This window comes from Siphateles boraxobius, unplaced genomic scaffold (assembly GCF_051911475.1).
Source record: "Siphateles boraxobius isolate OS27281-9 unplaced genomic scaffold, OSU_SipBor_1 3, whole genome shotgun sequence".
Lineage (NCBI taxonomy): Eukaryota > Metazoa > Chordata > Actinopteri > Cypriniformes > Leuciscidae > Siphateles > Siphateles boraxobius.
Window position 1 is genome coordinate 6,174,863 of NW_027508919.1, and position 23,836 is coordinate 6,198,698.

General features: G+C 40.6%; 1 protein-coding gene across 1 annotated transcript; it reads right to left on the reverse strand.

Annotated features, from left to right (window-relative positions):
* Positions 1-836: 836 nt before the first annotated feature.
* sncb (synuclein, beta) lies at positions 837-22,583 on the reverse strand. Its single transcript, XM_077247626.1, has 6 exons — positions 21,777-22,583; positions 20,841-20,971; positions 17,062-17,091; positions 10,084-10,202; positions 3,272-3,358; positions 837-1,627 (listed from the first exon to the last, which is right to left on the reverse strand). The coding sequence occupies exons 2-6, from the start codon at positions 20,959-20,961 to the stop codon at positions 1,598-1,600; spliced, it is 387 nt and encodes a 128-aa protein (XP_077103741.1). The 5' UTR covers positions 20,962-20,971; positions 21,777-22,583; the 3' UTR covers positions 837-1,597.
* Between the last annotated feature and the right edge of the window lie 1,253 nt (positions 22,584-23,836).

The window sequence follows — 23,836 nt, forward strand, 5'->3', positions numbered from 1 at the left end:
CCTTAAATACCCTCTGCTGCCAGAGGGCACCACATTCTCTTGTAATAACACGTGCTAATCCATCAATGGTGCCCGGCTTATACAGGTATGCCAGTTATTCAGCTATTGCACCGTACTGATTCTGCTGGGCTCAGCATGTCTGTAGTGCACTACATTCTGAGACACAGCCAGACTTCCTGTTGATAAGAGACAGGGGGGTTGGGCTCTCTGGATGTTATATATTATTCTGGAAGCCAAAAGATGGACACACTTAAAATATACAAGTGCCTTTGCATTGTGCTGTATAATAAAATAGCAAACTAAGCGGTAGTTATTACACATTCTTTTAACATTCTTATAATTTTATGTGTATGGCCTATACAAATAAGTACTGAGCAATATTAATAAACAACATGTACTTCTAAGGGGCCGTTTACACGATACTGTTATCAACTAAAAACATAAAACTTGACATACTGGCAGTTCATTTATATGACAATGGCGTTTTGGGGGCCGGAAAATGCTAACTTTTGAAAACGTGTTTCAAAGTGTACGTTTTTGAAACCGATATCGTCATCGTCTCCGTGTAAACTACGAAAACGCGAATTTACGAAAACGGTGGTGTCATGCATTTTACGTGTTCAGTCTGTAGGCGCGTAGTGTTTCATTACAAAGCGACATCGCCAACTACTGGCCTGGCAGCTTAATACAACGTTTTTGTGGATGCATGTGAACAGAGATCATTTTAAAAATGCAAAACACAAAGGAAAACATTTCTGTTTTTACCACATCATTGTTGTGTAACCATACCCTTAAGAGTGTACATAGACTTACTTTCGGGGAAAGAAAGAGAAAGATTTCTTTTGTTTGTTTCTTTATATACAGAGGATTCACTGTCTTGAATGACACAGAAACCTTAATATTGACATTTCCAGCATTGTAAAGCACATATTGACCTGACATCCATAAACATCTCAAGACACTTTACACTAACTTTAAATCTCCAGTACACAAACGCATACATACACACAGATACAAATTGCCCAATTCTAACAAATAATCCACTGGAATGATATCACAAGCAACTATAAAGTTACAACGTATAAAACTTTTACTTCAGAAACATTGAATAAATAACTTGCTTCAATATTAAATAAAAAATAAAAGTAGAATCCCACAAACAGGCATTGCACACAGCTATATATAATATCATATTTACCCGAAGATATTTGAACCCCCAATATGCTATTGGAAGATCTGAAACATCTATTACACGTATAGAAATGCAGGTACACAAGTACAAAGAGTCACAATGGGAGGGCAGGTCTCGTTTCATTGGGAGGGAGTCAAGGAAACGAGACAGAGCGCCCTCCGGCAGTCAGCGTAGAGCTACATCCAACACGTTACCGTCAGAACATGACATTTACAATAGATCATAATAAAAGTATATATCTGATAGGAAGAACATTTCTCAGCAGGATTAACTGGAATATATATTTATGTTTTTGTATAGTTTTTACTCTTTTTTGCAACAGTGTTTATTGTGTTTAAGATTTGTACTTGTTATTGATAGAAACTTTTTGTGCTGCTGGCTGGACTTGGACTTGGAATGTGTAGTTTATGCCTCTGGCTCATAATCTTGGTTGTCCTGTGAGTAGAAACAGAAAAATTACATTTCTTAAAAATGAGAAGAATAGCAAAAATAGCCAAAACGCCGTGGAACTTGATTTCAACAAGGAAAGGAGCTTGCATATTGTAGAACATTTCTTACACAAATACTTTGTTTTAATGCATTGTTTGAATGAACATTACTGTAAAGTGCTACCAGCTTCATTTTTATTTGATTGTTTGATTTGTTTTAGAATTTTTCTACAATATACTTTTCACTGTAGTTAAATTGAATGCAAACAGAAACAATATTACTATATATTACAATATTACTAAAAATGTACTTTCTTTAATAATATCTAACATGTAGGTTTTGATTAGCCCAAAGTAACATATTTAGACCCCCAAATTATATATATATTTTTAATTACTATTATTTTTTACACATTTGGGTCTCTAGGATCCTACACAAAGTCAATTTCAACAGAATATGATGGTTAACTACATCTCATCATGATGCTTTTCCTATGGAATTGATTGTTTAAAGGGATAGTTCACCCAAAAAAATGTATTCTGCCATCATTTACTCACCCTCATGTTGTTCCAAACCTGTATGAGTTTCTTTCTTCTGTTGAACACGATATGTTGAAGAATGTTAGTAACCAAACAGTTGATGGGCCCCATAGTAGGAAAAAAATACATACTATGGAAGTCAATGGCTACCATCAACTGTCTAGTTACAGACATTCTTTAGAATATCTCCTTTGTGTTCAACTGAAGAAAGAAATTCATAGAGATTTGGAACAACTTGAGGGTGAGTAAATGTTGACTGAATTTTCATTTTTGGGTGAACTATCCCTTTAAGGTCTGTTGCATTGCCTTACTTCCCCCAACAGGTGGCAGCTACAGCTTTCAGATCATAAGCATCTGATTTATTTAATGAATATACTGTAAGTACACATCATGCTGGAGTTATATTAGTAAGGTCTGAAGATCTGACATCTGAAGATACCCTACATCTTAAATGTCATTATCATTTTCTGATGGCCCTGGCTGCCTGTGTATGAGAGAGGATCTACTAGAAGAGCCCATCTCCTCAACAGGGCAGGGGGGGCCTCGTTTGCTACCCACAATGCAACAGGGCTTTTGATGTCACTGCCACTCCCATGCAGGCACATTCAGCATGGCAGTGGCAGAAGGAGGATTTGGGGAATAGACGAAGGGGAGGAAGCAGAAAGACGCCGAACATACGTATGAGAGAAATGTCCATATTATTAGTGTTATTTATTTTATTAATGTTAAATAGAAGGGTGATTATTAATACTGTTTTTACATGAGTCCTTTAACAAAGAAAAATTATATTACATGAAATTATTCATTATTTTATTTAAAATAATTCATGTGAGAAGAATTAGACTTTGGACTAATTATAAGAGAGAAGACTAACTTCTTAAAATGTATTATATAATATATTATTTTTTATTTAATCATTAATATAATTAATGATATTTGAATGATAAATAAATCTCATAAATAATGTACATTTTACAGTATCTTTTTGAATTATATTAAATTAAATGTAACCTGGGTTCATAAAACTATGCAAGCATATAGAAAAAAATTTGTGAAAGTGATTTGTGTGTCTGGTAAATGTGTGTGCTATTGTGAGTGCTGATGTTCTTACCTGCTGGGTCTCGTCGTATGTCTGTCCCTCAGGGTCCATGAGACCTTCTCCCATTGGCTCCTCGGTGGCTTCCTGACCAAACTCAGGCTGTGAATACACATATGAAACCAATTAAATGAGTCATGACATGAGAAATCTAATTTGCATTGATCTTTTGACATGTAAGAGGCTTTTGTACAATTAAACAAGTTTCATAGTTTAAACCGTCCTCTTCTTTATAAACAAAGCATTTATGAAATCAAACTCCAAAAACTGCTTGATTGGATGTTGTCGGATTGGTGACGTCACATAGGCAAATACATTTTCATATGACTTCCTCCAGAGCCCGACATCATCGCACCATAGGCCACGTCCCCAGGCATTCAGTCGCTTAACGGCTGACATTTGCCTCCACTGGATACAGTATAAAGTACAGTACAGTCAAAAGCAAAGAACCCATTATAATCACTGACGCTGTCTGCACTGGATACAGTATACAGATGTTTCTGACATACTCCATGCACAAGCCTTAAATGAGCCGCCTCTTAAAACAGATAATTTCAGACAGAGGTTTTTTTTCCACATATACACAGTATATATGTGTATTTTCCACATATATACAGTATACACCCTCATTCTGACCCTCTGTCTGAAATGATCTCAGGATTGATTTCGATCGAGAAGGATTTTTTTTAAAAGCACTATCACAAGCAGAGGTTAAATATAAGCACTTGTCTCATGTGCTGTTTACTGTATGTACAATATATATCAGTGGCGCATTGACTACTGTGCTTTAATATGCATGCTACATCTTCGTATGTACCTAATATATGTTTTATCAAACTCCATTTTATGTCTTGCCAGAGAGAAAGAGAGACCCTCATTACCTATATACAGTAAGTAGTTAAGATTTTCTTTACAGTTCTGGGTCAATGGAAGGTTTATTTTTAAACTGAGCTATCACAGTCAATTAGGTCATATTTCAGCGATCTACAGTCCTATCACAACACAGCCTGTCAACCCCTTCATGTCAATCAAGAAATGATGCTATTTGTGCTAAAACATTTTAGGGAACTTGTTTTATTCCTTCATTACTAGCACACTCGTAAGAATGAAATATATATATATATATATATATATATATATATATATATATATAGGTCCTTCTCAAAAAATTAGCATATTGTGATAAAGTTAATTATTTTCCATAGTGTAATGATAAAAATTTAACTTTCATATATTTTAGATTCATTGCACACCAACTGAAATATTTCAGGTCTTTTACTGTTTTAATACTGATGATTTTGGCATACAGCTCATGAAAACCCAAAATTCCTATCTCAAAAAATTAGCATATCATGAAAAGGGTCTCTAAACGAGCTATTAACCTAATCATCTGAATCAACTAATTAACTCTAAACACCTGCAAAAGATTCCTGAGGATTTTAAAAACTCCCAGCCTGTTTCATTACTAAAAACCGCAATCATGGGTAAGACTGTCGACCTGACTGCTGTCCAGAAGGACATCATTGACACCCTCAAGCAAGAGGGTAAGACACAGAAATAAATTTCTGAACAAATAGGCTGTTCCCAGAGTGCTGTATCAAGGCACCTCAGTGGGAAGTCTGTGGGAAGGAAAAAGTGTGGCAAAAAACGCTGCACACCGAGAAGAGGTGACCGGACCCTGAGGAAGATTGTGGAGAAGGACCGATTCCAGACCTTGGGGGACCTCCGGAAGCAGTGGACTGAGTCTGGAGTAGAAACATCCAGAGCCACCGTGCACAGGCGTGTGCAGGAAATGGGCTACAGGTGCCGCATTCCCCAGGTCAAGCCACTTTTGAACCAGAAACAGCGGCAGAAGCGCCTGACCTGGGCTACAGAGAAGCAGCACTGGACTGTTGCTCAGTGGTCCGAAGTACTTTTTTCGGATGAAAGCAAATTTTGCATGTCATTCGGAAATCAAGGCGCCAGAGTCTGGAGGAAGACTGGGGAGAAGGAAATGCCAAAATGCCTGAAGTCCAGTGTCAAGTACCCACAGTCAGTGATGGTCTGGGGTGCCATGCCAGCTGCTGGTGTTGGTCCACTGTGTTTTATCAAGGGCAGGGTCAATGCAGCTAGCTATCAGGAGATTTTGGAGCACTTCATGCTTCCATCTTCTGAAAAGCTTTATAGAGATGAAGATTTCATTTTTCAGCACGACCTGGCACCTGCTCACAGTGCCAAAACCACTGGTAAATGGTTTACTGACCATGGTATTACTTTGCTCAATTGGCCTGGCAACTCTCCTGACCTGAACCCCATAGAGAATCTGTGGGATATTGTGAAGAGAAAGTTGAGAGACGCAAGACCCAACACTCTGGATGAGCTTAAGGCCGCTATCGAAGCATCCTGGGCCTCCATAACACCTCAGCAGTGCCACAGGCTGATTGCCTCCATGCCACACCGCATTGAAGCAGTCATTTCTGCAAAAGTATTGAGTGCATAACTGAACATAATTATTTGAAGGTTGACTTTTATTGTATTAAAAACACTTCTTTTATTGGTCGGATGAAATATGCTAATTTTTTGAGATAGGAATTTTGGGTTTTCATGAGCTGTATGCCAAAATCATCAGTATTAAAACAATAAAAGACCTGAAATATTTCAGCTGGTGTGCAATGAATCTAAAATATATGAAAGTTTAATTTTTATCATTACATTATGGAAAATAATGAACTTTATCACAATATGCAAATTTTTTGAGAAGGACCTGTATATATATATATATACCTCCCTTTTTCAGGATACTGTATTTTGAATATAATTTTGTAAAATCCAAATAAGCTTAACAGATCTTCATTGGAAAATATTTAAACAATATTTTTCATGCTTGTTCAGTGAACCATAAACAATTATTGCACATGCTGTGAAACAGTTTTACAGGCAGGAGACAAAAAAGGTCACAGGCACAATAACTTGTGAAAGTAAAAAGTACTTTCTGCTGAGATGTCCAGGTTCCCTGATCACCTGCGTGACCATGCCATAGTCCTGCTGCAGGTGTGAAAAGAGCAAAAAACTGCAGGGTGCGTAATGTAAGACGCCTGAGACAGTACTACAGGGACACGGGAAGGACAGCTGATCATCCTTGCAGTGCCAAACCACGTGTAACAATGCGTACTCTCCAGACGTGTTTGAGAACTTGCAAGTGCCTTGGTGGAACAATGGAGTAACATCTCACAACAAGAACTAGCAAATCTGGCACAGTCCATGATGATGAGATGCACAGTAGAACTGACTGCTACTTCTGATATTGACAACTCCCCCAACCCACACACACACCATCCTCAAATGTCTGCGAAATTTTCTGTTTATGTCTCCGTTGTTAAATCTTTTTAAAGTGAGTTTTCTTCTTATTTGTGTTAAAAAGATAAAACTTAACCAGGCCAATATATATATAAACATACAAACCTATGAATAAAGACTGTAAAAAGAAACATCTTTGTTTGAACCAATTAGTTAAACAAATTAGTCGCTTTAGTAAAAGGTCAAACTCATATTTTTTTTAAGGATGAAATGTCTCAGCATAATAGGAATGAACACTAATTGAGAAAGAACTGAATGCATTAAACACTTCTAAAAGTAAATGGACAGTAAAAACTTATACTGTTCACTATTGCTATTTTTAAATATCAATATTTATGAATAATTAATATTTAATATTAAAACATTCAATATTTAAATATTAAATTTACATTTAAAAATCCAACTCATTAAATGTAATGGTATTAAATGTGGGGTCCGAAAAAGTGCCATATAGTCAGATAAAACGCATACATTTAAATGTTTAAAATGTATTTATAAATTAGATTTCAATTTTAGCTGAAAAGTTCTCTGCATCAGCATTAAGTCATGTGGACACTAAAACACACAAGTGACACTGTGTCCTGAAAACAACACCAATCAGACTGGACTGTGCTATTTGTGTGTGTACAAGATCATTCTAGTCTACACACACACACACACGCAAATGGCACAGTCCAGTACAGCAACACAGTTAGCACTGACCACCCACACACTTTCGCAAGTTTCAAAACCGCTAAACTACACACTTAAACTGGCCACCAAACACTTTTCTTATGAAAATAACTGTACTATAAAATGAATCGGGATGATGGCTTACAGTAACTGAAGCACTAGAACACTTAAAATCAATGACAGCGACCACACACACACACACACACACACACACACACACACACACACACACACACACACACACACACACACACACACACACACACACACACACACACACACACACACACACACACACACACACACACACACACACACACACACACACACACTCACTCACACTGAAAGCACATATGCTGCAAGCTTCTTATGCTGCTTTTGCCTCTAAGTGATTTAAGAGATTACTGAGTCACCACAAAGGACAAGACTAATTTTTAAGCCGGGTGGGGAAAATCCGAGGAAGTCCACACATTTGTCGCTACTACCGCTACTGTTCAAAATCCAGCAAGCTCTGATATCAACAGCTTGTTTAAACTGAAACAGATCTGCCTAAGTTTGAAGATTGGCCGACTTCTCCTCCCATTGTGCATTTTTAAGTAATATGCAAAGTGCTAAGTGACCTTGGTCGAGAAAGAGAGAGAGACGAGGGGGAGGGGAGAGCAGAGGGGGCTCAGCAGGACAGAAAGACAAAGTAAGACACAATATTCCCTGTGGGATAAGTGGCGATCCATTATGTGTCATGTGTTATGATGTGAAGGTGAGTGTGTAGGGTGTACAGCCCTCTGATATCCAGTGTTATTTTTACTAGTGGCATGTATTTCTCATGGAATAACCCACATATGTGCATCTACTAGCATTCACACATTTTCTAGTCTATGAATTCTGAATACCTATGAATTCATACCTGCAAAACTGGAGGGTGCATTTCTAGGACCCTAGTTTTTTGTATGTACTCTCCTGGAGGAAAAAAAAAAATGGGCCAAGCCAAAAATGGCATAATAATTAGTGGTCTTTTACGTAATCACAAATCACTGGTCAGGAAATTAGCAAGAATTGCACAAATACTGTAGATAAAGTAACTTCACGGAATAACCTTCCCAAACTTTCAGACAGCTTTTTACAGGAAGAATCTGTGTTGTTCCACGTAATGTTAATGGCTTCAAACAGTTCATTGGTTGTTGTAAAATGCCTCCCAGTTCAGAGTTTAATGTGAGCCCAAATATTCACTATAGGGTTCAAATCTAGACTCTTACCAGGCCAAAACATGAGCCTGATGGACTTGTTCTCTAGGTTGTCTTTGCAGTTTGAGCAGGAGTATTGTCTTATTGCAGAAGCTATTCTGCAATATTCTCCTGTACACCAAAGCATTAAATGACTTTTCAAAGTGAAGTAGCTCACAAATACCAGAGGCTAAAAGGCTCCCCACAATGACACTCTTCCTTCATGCTTCCTCCATGCTTTTATTATCATATTTTTCACCAGATGTTTGAAGACACCGCTCTGGATCATCACCATGAAACTTGTGTTTCATTGTGATTCATCACTTCACACACAACTTAACATTTCCTGCCAAAAACTTAATTCTGTCTTTGATGTTTCTTTCTGAGACAGCAGTTTTTTTTAAGTAGTGCATTTGCTTAAGTTTAATTTGTAACTAAAACAATTAAACACTTAGGGGCCTTAGCGCATGGTCTAAAGCGCAGGGCACAACTGCACTAATGGTGTGTCCGAATCCCCTTTTGCTAGTTTGACGACGGGAAACGCCCGGCGCATGGTCTAAAAGGGTTGTCCCTATTCTCTTAATGAGTAATGTGTGTGTTTTGGGTGTAACGTGCAATTAACCAATCCGTCTCATCTCCCATTCCATTTAAAAGCCAGTTGCACTCGAGCCATGGCGGAATCGTTATTTACATGGCGGAATTGCAAGCGGAAAAACTGAACGCTTCTCTATCGAGGAAATGGATCTGCTCGTGTGCGAGGTTAAAGCGCGCGGGCAGCCCATCTACGGGACAAAGTGGACCCGCCTATAGGCACGTATTTATTACTTTAGACCAGGTCTCAGTTGGTAAATAGCACAGTCTATTGCAGTTGCCTCAAAATAGCAACGCGCCAACAATGCGCCTGTACACACCTCGTTTTCAGACCAGCACGCCCATGGGTGCACAAATGGGCAAAAATGCATTTGCTATTTAAACAACGTGGCGCAGGACGTGGAAATGATAACTGCGTTGGGCTGAAACTAGCAAAAAACAAGTGCGTTGCTATGACAGGGCCCATAGTGTTCAGCCATTTTGTGCTTGACAATTTATTTTTTGTATGTAATATGTTTAGTATGTAATAACCCCCCCCCCCCCCCCCCTACACACACACACAGTAGGATGGAGAATATAAAATTGCAAAATAAATAAACATTCATTGTTCAGTACTTTTACTTTTAATACTTAAGGTCATTAAAAAAATCAAGTACTTTTGTAATTTAACTCGAGTAAAATGGAAAAGAAGTACTTAATACTTTTACTTTAATTTTTTTTTAGGGTATCTGTACTTTTACTTTTTAAGAACTTGATTTGTGTACTTCGTCCAACACTGATTGCATGGATTTTAGTATTGCAGAAATGTGACAAATCATCAATGTTAAAAATGTCAAGTAAAACAAATTTATTATGACAGTCAAACTGACTACATTTCATTACACCAACAAAATATTTGTTTTTAGAGTTTGATCAGGTAGAAATAATATTTTTACAGTGATATTTTGGAAAGAATGAAAATAAAATGATAGATAAGAATAATCAATAATGATATATGAAAGAACATACGTTTAAGTCACTGGGGAACTCATCCTTCTTCACCAGGCCGGTGGCGGCGGCGATGTTTCCGGCTCCACGCATCACCGCTCCTCCCAGCTGAGAGCCCTGCTCCTTCGTCTTCTCAGCAACTAACCGGAGATGAAACACAGATAACCCATTTCCAACACAAACACATCACTCTGAGATTCAATATTTATTTGGTGACACAAAGAAATTGGTCTAACAAAGCAACTGTTCTACACTATGTCAGTGCTATGCGGTAATACGAAAATAAATGGATTTTATTCAATAAAATAAAATTCTATACAATTTTATATGACGGTAACACTTTACAATAAGGTTTATTAGTTAACATTAGTTAACCACCTTAGTTAACATGAACTAATAATGAACAATACTTCTACAGCATTTATTAATATGTGTTCATATTAATTTCAACATTTACTAATACATTATTAAAATCAAGGTTGTATTTGTTAACATTAGTTAATGCACTGTGAACTAACATAAACAAAGATTAATAAATACTGTAACAAATGTATTCCTCATTGTTAGTTCATGTTAATAAATACATTAACTAATGTTAACTAATGAACCTTATTGTAAGACCAATATGACTTACTGAGCCTGCTTATATTGGATTATACCAACAAAAGTCACTTTAAATAATCAGACCAGGTATATATATATCTTTAACACAATAATTGTACAAACATTTTTTTTTCACTGTGCACTTAAAACTACAATGTTTTTAAAGACAGTGAAAGAATTGAATGTACAGCTGTCTTTGAAAAAGCAATTTTTAAATTTTTGTCAAAAACTACGTCTGGAATGGATACAGAACGTCTCGGTTACGTATGTAACCCTAGTTCCCTGATAGGGAACGAGACGCTGCGTCAAACGCTGCGGGAACGCCCCTGCGTTGTGCGTCATGAAGCACGTATGGAATCAGCCCAATGGAGAGATGAAACGTCATAGGCGGGTGACGTCATCGACCAGGAAACTATAAAGCACCCCAAAAACACAAGCGCATTAGCTTCTGATAGGCTTGAAGGAAGCGCTAACGGGAGTGCCGGGAGTATGGCGGAGCGACGCAGCGTCTCGTTCCCTATCAGGGAACTAGGGTTACATACGTAACCGAGACGTTCCCTTTCAAGGGAACTTCGAGCTGCGTCAAACGCTGCGGGAACGCGAATACCCACGTCGCCATAGGACCAAATGACCGTCATGTGAGACTAGCGCACAGAGGACGAGAGCACCTGTGCCCCAGGGGTAGAGCTTAAGTCTAGGTCATAGAACTTAATAAAAGTATGCGGTGAAGACCATCCAGCCGCATCACAAACATCACTCAGGGAAACCCCCGACAAAAGAGCTTTAGAAGCAGCCATACTCCTGGTAGAGTGAGCTCGGACAACCAAAGGTGAAGGCTGGCCAGCCGACTCATAAGCAAGTGAGATAGCCTCAACCACCCACTTGCTCATTCTCTGTTTAGACGCCGGACACCCTTTCCTGGGTGGCCCGAAACATACAAAAAGTTGTTCTGATTTCCTCCACAGGGCAGCTCTGTGGACATAAGCGTCTAATGCCCTAACAGGGCAGAGTGAATTAAGTTTCTCCTGGTCCGATGACATAAATGGAGGAGGACAGAAAGCCTGCAGAACCGTAGGTCTAACAATATTAGTAGGAACCTTAGGAACGTAACCTGGTCTAGGATGCAGAAAAACTTTAACCATGCCAGGTGCAAATTCCAGGCACGAGGGTGAAACCGACAGAGCCTGCAAATCTCCGATTCTTTTTAGTGAAGAGATAGCAAGCAAAAAGATAGTCTTAAAAGTGAGAAACTTCTCGGGAACTTCTTCGATAGGTTCAAAAGGAGCTAGGGAAAGACCTTCTAATACAATGGCCAGATCCCAAGTCGGCACCCTCGTACGAACTGCTGGCCTCAGCCTCAAAGTGCCACGGAGGAAACGAGTTATAAGCGGGTGTCTCCCAAGAGAAACTCCACTGAAAGGGACGTGGTAAGCAGCTAGTGCCGCCACATACACCTTTAGTGTGGAGGGGGATAACCCTGTGGAGAAGCGCTCCTGCAGGAATTCCAGCACTGCACCCACTGGGCAGTTAACTGGGTCCTGCAGGTGTTCTCCACACCAAGAAGTGAAAAGTTTCCACTTCAAGGCATAAAGCTTCCTCGTGGATGGAGCTCTGGAGTTAAGAATGGTCTCAACAACCTCGGTTGAGAGACCGGAGTCTATGAGCTGGGCCCCCTCAGAGGCCAAGCCCACAGTTTCCACAATTCTGGGCGGGGGTGAAGTATCGTGCCCCCCGCCTGGGAGAGTAGATCCCTCCTGACCGGGAGCTCCAAAGGAGAACCGTCCAGGAGAGAAATCAGGTCCGCAAACCATACTCGGGCCGGCCAGAACGGGGCTACTAGTAGTAGACTGACCCCGTCCCGGCGGACCCTCTCCAGAACTCCTGGTAACAGAGCAATCGGGGGAAAGGCGTACAGACGTGACCTCGGCCACGGCTGCACCATAGCATCCAACCCCAGGGGGGCTGGAAGAGTGATGGAGAACCACCGATGACAATGAGTGGTCTCCTTGGAAGCGAATAGGTCCACCTCGGCGCGACCGAAACTCAACCAAAGGAGCTCCACCACCTCGGGGTGGAGTCTCCATTCCCCTGGCCTCGGCCCCTGCCTCGACAGGGAGTCTGCTACCACATTCAAATACCCAGGGAGATACATTGCTCTCAGAGATAGTAGCTTCCCTTGGGACCACAGGAGGATCTGACGGGCCAACTTGTAAAGCCGGCGAGACCGCAGGCCCCCCTGATGATTTATATAAGAGACCACCGACGTGTTGTCTGATTGAACTAACACATGATGGCCTCTCAGGTCTGTTAGGAAGTGTTTCAGAGCCTGAAACACAGCCAACATCTCTAGACAATTTATGTGCCACGAAAGATGATGATCCTGCCACAGACCTTGGGCTGGGCGACCACTCATGACCGCCCCCCACCCTGTGAGGGAAGCATCCGTCGTTAGCGTTATGCGACGACAAAGAGCCCCCAGCACAGGACCTTTGGATAGGAACCAAGTTTCTCTCCACATGACCAGAGCACGAAGGCAGCGCCGCGTGACTTTGAACGTGCGGAGCGGATTTCCCCTCGGGGAGAATCCCTTGGTCCTGAGCCACCACTGTAGCGGTCTCATGTACAACAGGCCGCAAGGTATAACGTTGGACGCTGCTGCCATCAGACCCAACAGTCTCTGAAACTGCTTGACAGTGAGTAGCTGGCCTAGCTTCACTTGTTTCACAGCTGAGAGAATCGAAGCGATGCGGGTCGGAGAGAGTCGCGCCCGCATCGATACCGAATCCCAAACGACACCCAGAAAAGTGGTCTTCTGGGAAGGAGATAATACACTTTTCTTTGCGTTCAGCCTCAACCCCAACTTTCTGATATGAGCGAGGACGACATCTCGATGCCGAACCGCCATCTGCTCGGTCTGAGCTAAAATCAACCAATCGTCGATGTAATTGAGAATACGAATGCCCTGAAGCCTCAGAGGCACTAGTGCTGCATCCATGCATTTCGTGAAAGTGCGGGGAGATAAAGCTAGGCCAAACGGAAGAACCCTGTACTGGTACGCCTCGCCCCCGAAGGCGAACCTCAGGAACTTCCTGTGTTGTGGAAGGATGGACACATGGAAGTATGCGTCCTTCAGATCTATCGTGACAAACCAGTCCTCGGACCTGATTTGAGACACGATCTGCTTGATAGTGAGCATCTTGAATTTTAGCTTCCCTACCGAGCGATTCAATATGCGCAGGTCTAAAATTGGACGCAACCCCCCATCCTTCTTTGGAACGATGAAATATCGGCTGTAATAACCTGACTCCAAACTGGGAGGAGGAACCCGTTCTATAGCCTCTTTTTGAAGGAGCGTTTTCACCTCTTGTTCCAATACCAGAGCCTGCTCGGGGCCCACCACTGTGTGCAGAACCCCTCTGAATTTTGGTGGACGACACCTGAACTGGATAGCATAACCCTTTTCTACTGTCTGCAGGACCCAATGAGATATTTTTGGAAGGCTTTTCCACTCTGCCAGAAATTCTACTAAGGGTACCAGCCTCTCGAGACTGGCCTCTGGTGTAACTTGAGCAGCAGACGCAGCGCCCTGTAACGGCGCACCGGCAGGGAACAACTGGTCTGACCGCTCTGAGACCCTCCTCAGAGGGAGCGAGCGTCCCTCGGGAAAGCGCTCGCTGGGATCGTCTGTGCCCCGGCATAAAGGCGGGGTTGGCAGAACGAGCCCCTGAGGGCACCGAGGAGGAATGGGCACCGTAAAAAGAGGTGAACACCTTTCCGCCTCGGTGGGGACCACCCTCAGCATCCTGAACGGCTTGGCGTCAGGACTTCTTCTTAGCCGAAGCCTTCTTAGCCAATATAACTGTCCTCAGATCAGTTCTACTGGGAGAAGGCTTCGGCTGAGAGTGTCGCGGCTGAGCCCACTGTCCAGCAGGGGGAGCACGAGACGCGACACTCTGCCTCTGCTGCGCTCTATGTGATGAGCTCGAAGACGGCCGGGGCTGCTCCCGCCCAGCAGCCCCAGGGACATGAACTTTAAGGGGAAGAAACTTTTTAAAAGCTGCAGTTTGTTTCTTTTCTTCTTGGAATTTATCGATAACTGAATTCACAGCATCACCAAACAACCCCATGGGAGAAAGAGGAGCATCTAAAAGAAAAGCTTTTTCTCTCTCTTTAATATTAGTCTGATTTAACCACAAATGTCTTTCTGCGGCCACCAGAGCTGCCATAGAACGACCCATTAATTTGGCCGATTCTCTGGTGGCACGCAGGGATAAATCAGCAGCCTGACGCAGTTCGCGAACTACGTCAGTACTGACCTCCTCACTCTCACTCATGTCCCTTAGCAGATCAGCCTGGTATGCCTGCAAGATTGACATAGTATGCAGACATGACGCAGCCTGACCTGCTGCCGAATATGCTTTACCCACCAAAGCCGAAGTGTTTCTTAAAGGCTTGGTGGGTAATGCCGGTGCCTTAAAAGATGATGCTGCTTCGGGGGAGAGATGGCTCGCAAGCGTCTCTTCCACACGAGGCAACGCACCATAACCATGAGCCTTGGCTCCCATAATATTAGCGTATGTTGAAGTCTGGGGACTAAACACTCTATATGACACCGGTTTTCTCCATGATTTCGACACCTCGGTGTGGAGATCATGGAAAAACGGCAGGCACCGGCGTGGAGGCTGCACACGTGACGGCAAAAATCTCTCATCCAACTTTGATTTAGAAACAGACTCCTGTCTAGTCACTGGCCATTCAATATTAAGTTTTTCAACAGCTCTTGTTAACACCTCCATAAGCTCATCACTCTCAGGAGTGTGGGGTGGCGAATCCTCCACATCTCCCTCAACACTAACAACATCAAGTTCCTCAGAACTGGATAGCATTGGTGCCTCAGCCCGAGCGGAAGAAACCGCAGCGCGTGCTTCCGAACCCGGGACTGAGGCACTGGATCTCACAGGTGAAGGGAGAGATAAGGCAGAGCCCGTCTCAAACCCCGCTGTGAGATCCATCTGCGATCCCCACGATAAGCGCCGCCGCTCTGCCTCGGCAGAAGCGGGACCCGAACCGCGGGGAGCGCGCACCGAACCGCTCTCCTCAAAGAGCGACCGGCGGGAGCGGAGCGTCCTTAACGGCAAACGCTCGCAATGCTCACAGTCTGCTCCCTCGAGAGCAAACTGGGCATGCTGAACTCCCAAACAAACAACACAAAGATCATGTGTATCCCCGCTCGTTAAATAACGCGAGCAGGGAGGAACACACTTTCTAAACTGCTGTTCGTCCGCCATAATCTCTCAATATATATATATATAGGGATAAATTGTTTGTGTGGTGCAGGGTATGTAAGACAGACAATATCACACAGGGACAGATTCACATGTAGCGCGACTGAAAGCACAGAAGCTAATGCGCTTGTGTTTTTGGGGTGCTTTATAGTTTCCTGGTCGATGACGTCACCCGCCTATGACGTTTCATCTCTCCATTGGGCTGATTCCATACGTGCTTCATGACGCACAACGCAGGGGCGTTCCCGCAGCGTTTGACGCAGCTCGAAGTTCCCTTGAAAGGGAACGATGATCAAAGCATAGATGGAGTAGATGGAGTCCATCAACACCCCCAAAACTTCACAGTCCAATAGCTCGTCCTGGGTTGACATTTCATTCGATAACGATTTGCAGTTGTGATTTATATGCTGTTTAAAGTTGATAATTGCGTTATTTTACATATGCATCTGCTTATTATGCTATCGCTAGTTTCTGCTTCTTTTTGGCCTGAGTTTTGACCAGGAGATTCAGTGCTCTTTCAGAAGATGTGTAATAGCGCGCCCTACTGTATAACAGTGAAAACACGGAAAATTCCGTCAATGGCGGGGAAAGTTAATTTCATAATTAATTAGAATCATGAATATCTATAATAATAATAATATACAATAAATGATGATTTTGATATTATAATTGAGTCTTTATAACACAAATAATAATAGTAATAATTCATGAAATTGATAGTTGATAAAGTGCTTTATAGTATTATAACAATATAACTATGCTTAAAATGACTTACAAGAACATACTGATTAGCATTATGTGCATTATGCATACATAATACACTATGCACCGTCTATACAGGCTTCAAGTGATTTTGAATTATTTTAAATGTGTGTCAGGTATTGTGGTTTAGAGACTTTGTGCTCACAGTTAATCATACGGAAAAACACTGTGACTTTTCTAGTTGTCCATCTGTCCTAGACAATAACCTTCTGAAATATCACCTAGACACAGAGCTATTTGTCTCAGTTCCATTTACTGGCTGTAAGCCAGTGCCCTTTGAACACATTAAATGAGACGTATCCATTATTTACAAGACAAGACTAAAGAACAGTTTGCAGAATAACCTTACCTGTTGCAACGCTGTCTTTGGTCTTGTTGCCTGCAAGCACACACAAAAAAATTGTAAAATCACTTATACCCAGCCCATTACAATATAGAAACACACATTAAATAAGCCCTCTGAAGGAACTGTGATAAGGTTGAATGTAGGTACATGATACAGACAGGCAATAAGTAGAAAGGCAATGTGAAATACAAGCTGGAACTCCCAGCGCAGCTTCATTTAAAGGTTCACTGAAAAATCATTAGAGCTAATAGAACCTGTATCTCAGACCTGTCACCTTAACCAGCCTGCACGAGTAATACAGCTCAGGAGCACTAGGTAGGAAGGAAGTTACTACATAATGTCATGGCAAATCACACTCTGGAGAAGAAGAGAAATTACTCTTGAGCTAATAGATGTTTAAACTAGAGTCATTCAACCATGACTCATTAAAGCTGATATGTTTCATCTACAGCACTTGAATCACTACAACACAAAGTCGCTTCTTAAAAGGGGAAAGACTTGGTCATGAATGCACAGTGTATATTTTTAGATAAAAAGGGTAGATTAAAAGTGCTTTATTAGGTTTAGTCTATCACTGACAGAAATGTCTGTAAAGTACATAATTTTACTAAATCTTTCTTTTTTTCCATTTTATGTTTCTCAAATGTCTGTTTGGAATGCAGAATATATACAGTATATCATTCAAAAGTTGTAGTCAGTAATACACACACACACACACACACACACACACACACACACACACACACACACACACACACACACACACACACACACACACACACACATATGTATATATATACTGTACGATATATATATATATATATATATATATATATATATATAGTTTTACATTGTTACATTTTTTTTTCAAATAAATGCTGTTCTTTTGAACTTTCTATGGTATTAGTTTCCACAAAAATATTAAACAGAAACTGTTTTCAACATTAATGATAAAAAGGAATGTTTCTTGAGCATTTTTGAAGGATCATGTGACACTGGAGAATGGAGTAATGATGCTAGATGTAGTTTTGCCATCACAGAAGAAAATAAAATATATTAAAATAATAATAATAACAAAGTAAATAGTTATTTTAAATTGTAATGACATTTCACAAGATTTTGGTTTCATGGTCTTTTTTTTATAAAATAAATGTAGCTTTGATGACCATACTATATATATATATATATATATACTGTATATATATATATATATATACTTTTATATTATATAGCAGATATATGCAAATAGAATGCTATTTTGCATATATATATTATAATGCTATATTGCTTTCCTATTTGCAGAAACAGCAAATAAAACATATAACATATAAAACAACGTATGTTGTTATTGTTTAGCAGAACATTGATTTAAAAACAAAAATATTGTTTTGTTTTTAAACTAATAGCACATCTCTTAGCAAGCCACACAATCATGTATGTATGGAGAACAAACAGATTGGGAGCAAAAATAAACCGTAAATATACTACTAAATATACAGCAGAGAGTAGCTCGATATGAGGATGAGGAACCACAGAGGAAATAAATGTATGACGGACAGGAAATTAATAGCAGTGGGACAAAACGAGCCAGTGTGAGATTAACAGAGGGCACTTCCTCTTCAGTCTCTCCTCAGATGGGATGGTGGCACAGGTGCATGAAGGAGTGTGACTGTGCAACTGCTTTCCAAGGTGGAACAAGAACCTATCAGATAACCGTCACCCATCCTCCATGCGCTAACACACACTCCCATAAGGCCATTCAAGCATGGCATCCCAGGTCACCGTGCAAGCTTGTGTTAACCGCAAAGGAAGCGACAGCAAGAAACCGGACAGGACGATCTGCTATGTGCTCGCAAAGCAACCGCAAATGGACTTGAGATATCTGGCCTAATTGTCTCTCCCTGGGACACTGGTGGCACAGCTGTGAGTTTAGAGATTCTATTATTCATTCATCTCAACATCAAAAAAGAGGAGTATGAATGAGTGCTGTCGCTGGGGATGAACGTGTGTGCACTTAAACACAAATGCCCTCTGAGTCTCCAATTACAGCAACATCTCATCTTACTGATCAAAGCACACGGAATCGAGAAGAGCAGGCTGGAATAATTTCAGACAAGCTTGGAGAGATATATTTCCTTTCTTTCAACTCTATTTAAGAATTTGGACTGTCACTCTTGTCAGTGTTTATAGAGCTCTCTGTCACGAGCGCTGTGCATATAGAGGGCTATGAGCTCATGGAATTGTGTGACATGTGGCCCGTACGGCTTTTTTCCAACCCGATAGGAGATCAGAGAGCTGCTGGATCAGCTCCAGAAGTCAACCATCTCACGCGGTGTTATTTCACTCTCAAATTAGCGTGTACATTAAAGATCACCTTATAAGATCAGGTTACATAAAATGGATTTTCTCCGTTTACAGTTCATGTTATACTAGAATCAATATGAGTCCAGTATTTTGAGAGCTTTTCATTTTCCAGATGTAAAATCCATTGTTGATTAAACAGACCATGTGCACTAGAGAGTGATGACAACATCAGAAATGATATGCAAACATGACTGTCACAGCATTTGTTGTTAGGGAAATATACTGCAGTAGGACAACTATGATCATATTTGCATAAGTATTCTCCTGTGAGAAATATTGGAAAGATGAGTGATCTGTGTCACACCACAAACTATGTGCACTGGAAAACTGAACTGAGTAAGACCTTAAATATAAAAAGATAGATTATCCTGACAATACTTTAAAGTATTATTGTCTATCATAATGCTTGACATATCATGACTTAATTTACTACTTTATATTTTGAAATAAATATACTTTTCTAAATATATTTTTTAAAAGAAAATCCCTGATGTATTATATATCTATATATATCTATATACGTTTCCTGCAGGACCTTTGCGGACCCCCGTTGAAAACACTCAGTTAGCCGGGGGCGTAACAATTGCTTCTAAAACATTGGAAAATAACTTTTTTTATTCAACAGCAAGATTTTAGTTTTAAAAAAATCAAGTAATAAGGGAATGAGCATATTTCCCCCTGTACATTACAGGGTGCTGATGCTAAGGACCCCAAATATGATGATACTCTTGCGATGGACCACCTATCTAAAACATAAAGCCAGCTATATATTTTAATGCATAACATAACAACCCATTCATATTGTTTGAGAAACGTAAGTGTTATGTAAAAAATGTTTTATATATCTATTTGAACAAAATGAAATATTTGGCTTTTATATTGCCAATGTATTAAGATATTCTTAAATATTAGAATATTTACAATATTTCAATACAATTTCACATTTATTTGTAGAGTGCTTTTCACAATAAATGTACAAATGTTCTGAGTGGTCTTAATCATTAATGTAGTATATTAATCATCATTCATTAGAGAATTTTATTTTTAAATAATTTTAAGAACTAAACGTCCTTAGTGTTTAAAAGACTAAACAGAGACATGAACATGCTAAAAATGCCCACAAAGAACACAAGAAATGTGGCTCTATATGGCTGTTTCATAAAAAAAGTTCTATTAATTTTAATAAGAGTGGCACACGTAAGAGGCCTGGAAAACCCCACCCAATATCCCATCCAATCACAAAATTACACAATAGTGCCTGAACCTATAGTGATGCTCTAAGAGGCAGTGAAACAGATAGCACCCCCTCCTGGCCATCAGGCTCTGAGCTTCATGGTCCCTCCCACTCCCAACAACCTCACGCTTGATTCGTGATATGAATGCATTAAAACAAGAGCATTATATGCTCCATGTCTTACCCACAAACATCACGCCTTCCTTGGTCTTCTCTGCAGCAACCGCAACACCTTCCTTGGTTTTCTCTGCGGCCACTGCCATACCTTCTTTAGCTTTAGAAAGCCCCTTCATAAAAACATCCATCTTGGCCCCTCTGCATCCAAGAGAGCAAGTTATGTGGCAGCGCACAATGAAAAACAGGATTTGTGTTGCACTGTATATGACAAATGTGGGTTAATTTGGAATTGAGAGCAAGTGTGTGTGTTAATTGCAGCCTGTCAGTCGAACAAAAAGGAGTCTAATTCTCATGAAGATAAAAACGCCCAAACATGCTCACACAATGAGATGAGAACATTCACACCATCGGCCGACGTTATTTTTCCGCTTTAACAGCAGGAGGTGTCATCGAGATGTTCACAAACACATACTCAAAGCTCCTAAAACGCGTAATATATACTGAACATCCATATGGGTTCCTGAGAGACATATTTTAGTGCTTGTGTAAAATAAAAATGGCACATGCACTTTTGTTTTATATAGTCAATTTAAGTTATTTTACAGATCGAATGCACTGCTATAATGGAGAAAAATGTGTGCCGACACATTACTTACAGTGTTTCAGACAGGATATTTAATTTTAAACGCAAAAAGGAGATGGATCTTGTACTTCTCATTTACAATATGGTGTCACCTCTCCAATGTCCTCACACAGAAGAAGTGCTGGACACGACTCGGGAAAAACAAAACAATTGCCCGTTTAATCATCAGGTTGCATCCACAATTCAACACGCAATGTTTTAATTTTCATACAAGCGCGCGAATACTCGTTTCCATCGATGTGCACGGGGTTTTGTGTCCTTACGAGCGCACCTTTAGTATTTCCACACGATCTCGGTTCATGTTAACACGAACAACTGCGTTTCAGCCTCGTAGACGTGAAAATTAAAATTTAAACGTACCTTTTAAAGCACCTTCTTCGTCCTTATGCTTCAATTGCGTAGTAGATTGAAATATCGTGGAAGGAAATTTTACTCTACGATCTTGAGGTGGGCCTTCCTTTGGATGCGCTCAGCCAATGAGGACGAGAGGATGAGACGATCGACGTAGCTCATGGTATTGATCATGGGGGGTGTCAGTCCCCGGCTGTAATGGCCCGTGACACAGTGAGACTAATGCTGCATCCCTATCATATAAAAAGGTGACTGAGATTGTCAGGAGATGAGGCACGCGCGCTCAAATTGCACATCTGCTTCATACTGTAACTGTCAGGTGTTATTTCATAATTTGCACTTACTCACAGAGGATGTGAGAGTATGTTACTTACACACAGAGTATGTTTTTGTGATCGCGTGCCGTCTTCTTTTTCTGTGGCTTAATATCGAGCTGGATGTTAAAATCAAGCGGAATGTCTAACCGTTAATTGTATAGTAAATTCAAGTCAAAATGCTTTCGATCCTGAATGGATGGAGTGACCATTAGGCTTGCTCTCATGCATATCTTGTAGGGATTTTCTGCGAGCGATGAGTGTCGTGTCCACTGTCCAACTGCTTGAAGTGGGCGCATCGTGACATCTGCCTCTGAAAGGCAATCGAATGGCTCGACTGGGCAATTGATTTTGTCCAAAAGTCTTGTAAGATCAGTACCAGCTGGTGATTCAAAAGTTTCCGAACGATCTGTCTAGAATACGTATTTCCTAATTAGCCTATGTATAATCAAGTAAAATTAGATTTCACACATTAAAACAAATCACTGGGATCGTCGATTTCTTTTTAGTGACGTAGCTCTCACACCTATGACATCAGCAGTTAACACACACACACACACACACACACACACACACACACACACACACACACACACACACACACACACACACACACACACACACACACACAGACACACACACACACACACACACACACTGTTTTTATGCCTATTGTGCCATCTGCTGTTTTATACTAGTATAACATTGGTAGAAGTTATTCAGTATTCGCTAATTCGTAAAGATTGTTGACCAGCACTAGCTGGAGACGGACGGCAGAATTTCAGCACCACGGACAGCAACCTCCAAAACAGCACAGTTAATCAACGGAGAGCAAGAGCTCACGATATCTGGCATTTCATACTTCATAATAAGTGAATTAAACAGCACTATGTCTTCAAAGACGAAGTCGCCGCAGTCTTCCAAAACTGACAAAGTGATTTCACTTTTTGTTTGTTGGCCCCCCCCCCCCCCCCCCCCCCCCACACTTTATTCAACGCAACACATTTTATATAGGCCTACACGGTTAACCTCACTCTTAAAAATAAAGGTTCTTTATTTGCATCTATGGTTACATGGAGAACATTTAACATCCATGGAACCTTTCAATTCCACAAATGGTTAGTGGGAAAGGTTCTTTAGATTATTAAAATGTTCCTTACACTAAGAGAGAGAGAAAAAAACTGTTCACTGAAAGGTTTTTTAGGGAAACAAAATTGGTTATTCTAGGCCATCGATGCCACAACATCTAAACATTTAATATTTATAATTAAATAAAACAAATGAAAGCAGATATCTTTCCTTCAGATTAGTTTCTCTTTCTCGCACGCACACACGCGCACGCACGCACGCACACACACAAATTTTCTTTTGTTTAGACTAATGGTTTTTATACTGTAAAAACTGTATCTAATTATATCCCCTAACTCTACCCCTAAACACTACCCTCACAGAAAACGTTTTGTGTCTTTTAGCTGTTTTCATCATGGGGTCCAAAAATGTCCCCATAAGACAAGGATTTTGGATATTGCCATCTTTGTGGGGTTGTGGGTACATTTTGTCAATACCTGAACCACACACACACACACACACACACACACACACACACACACACACACACACACACACACACACACACACACACACACACACACACACACACACACACACACACACACACACACACACTTTGTGTTTCCATATTATATGACTTTCCATAAACACAATCATTTTTATACGGCACAAACTGTATATTCT

Coding starts and splice junctions, on each gene's coding strand:
- sncb (XM_077247626.1), bottom strand. CDS start 20,961: ATGGATGTTTTTATGAAGGGGCTTTCTAAAGCTAAAGAAGGTATGGCA. Junction 3,359..10,083: donor AGTTCCCCAGTGACTTAAAC/GTATGTTCTTTC, acceptor GTGTATTCACAG/CCTGAGTTTGGTCAGGAAGC. Junction 1,628..3,271: donor CATACGACGAGACCCAGCAG/GTAAGAACATCA, acceptor TTCTACTCACAG/GACAACCAAGATTATGAGCC.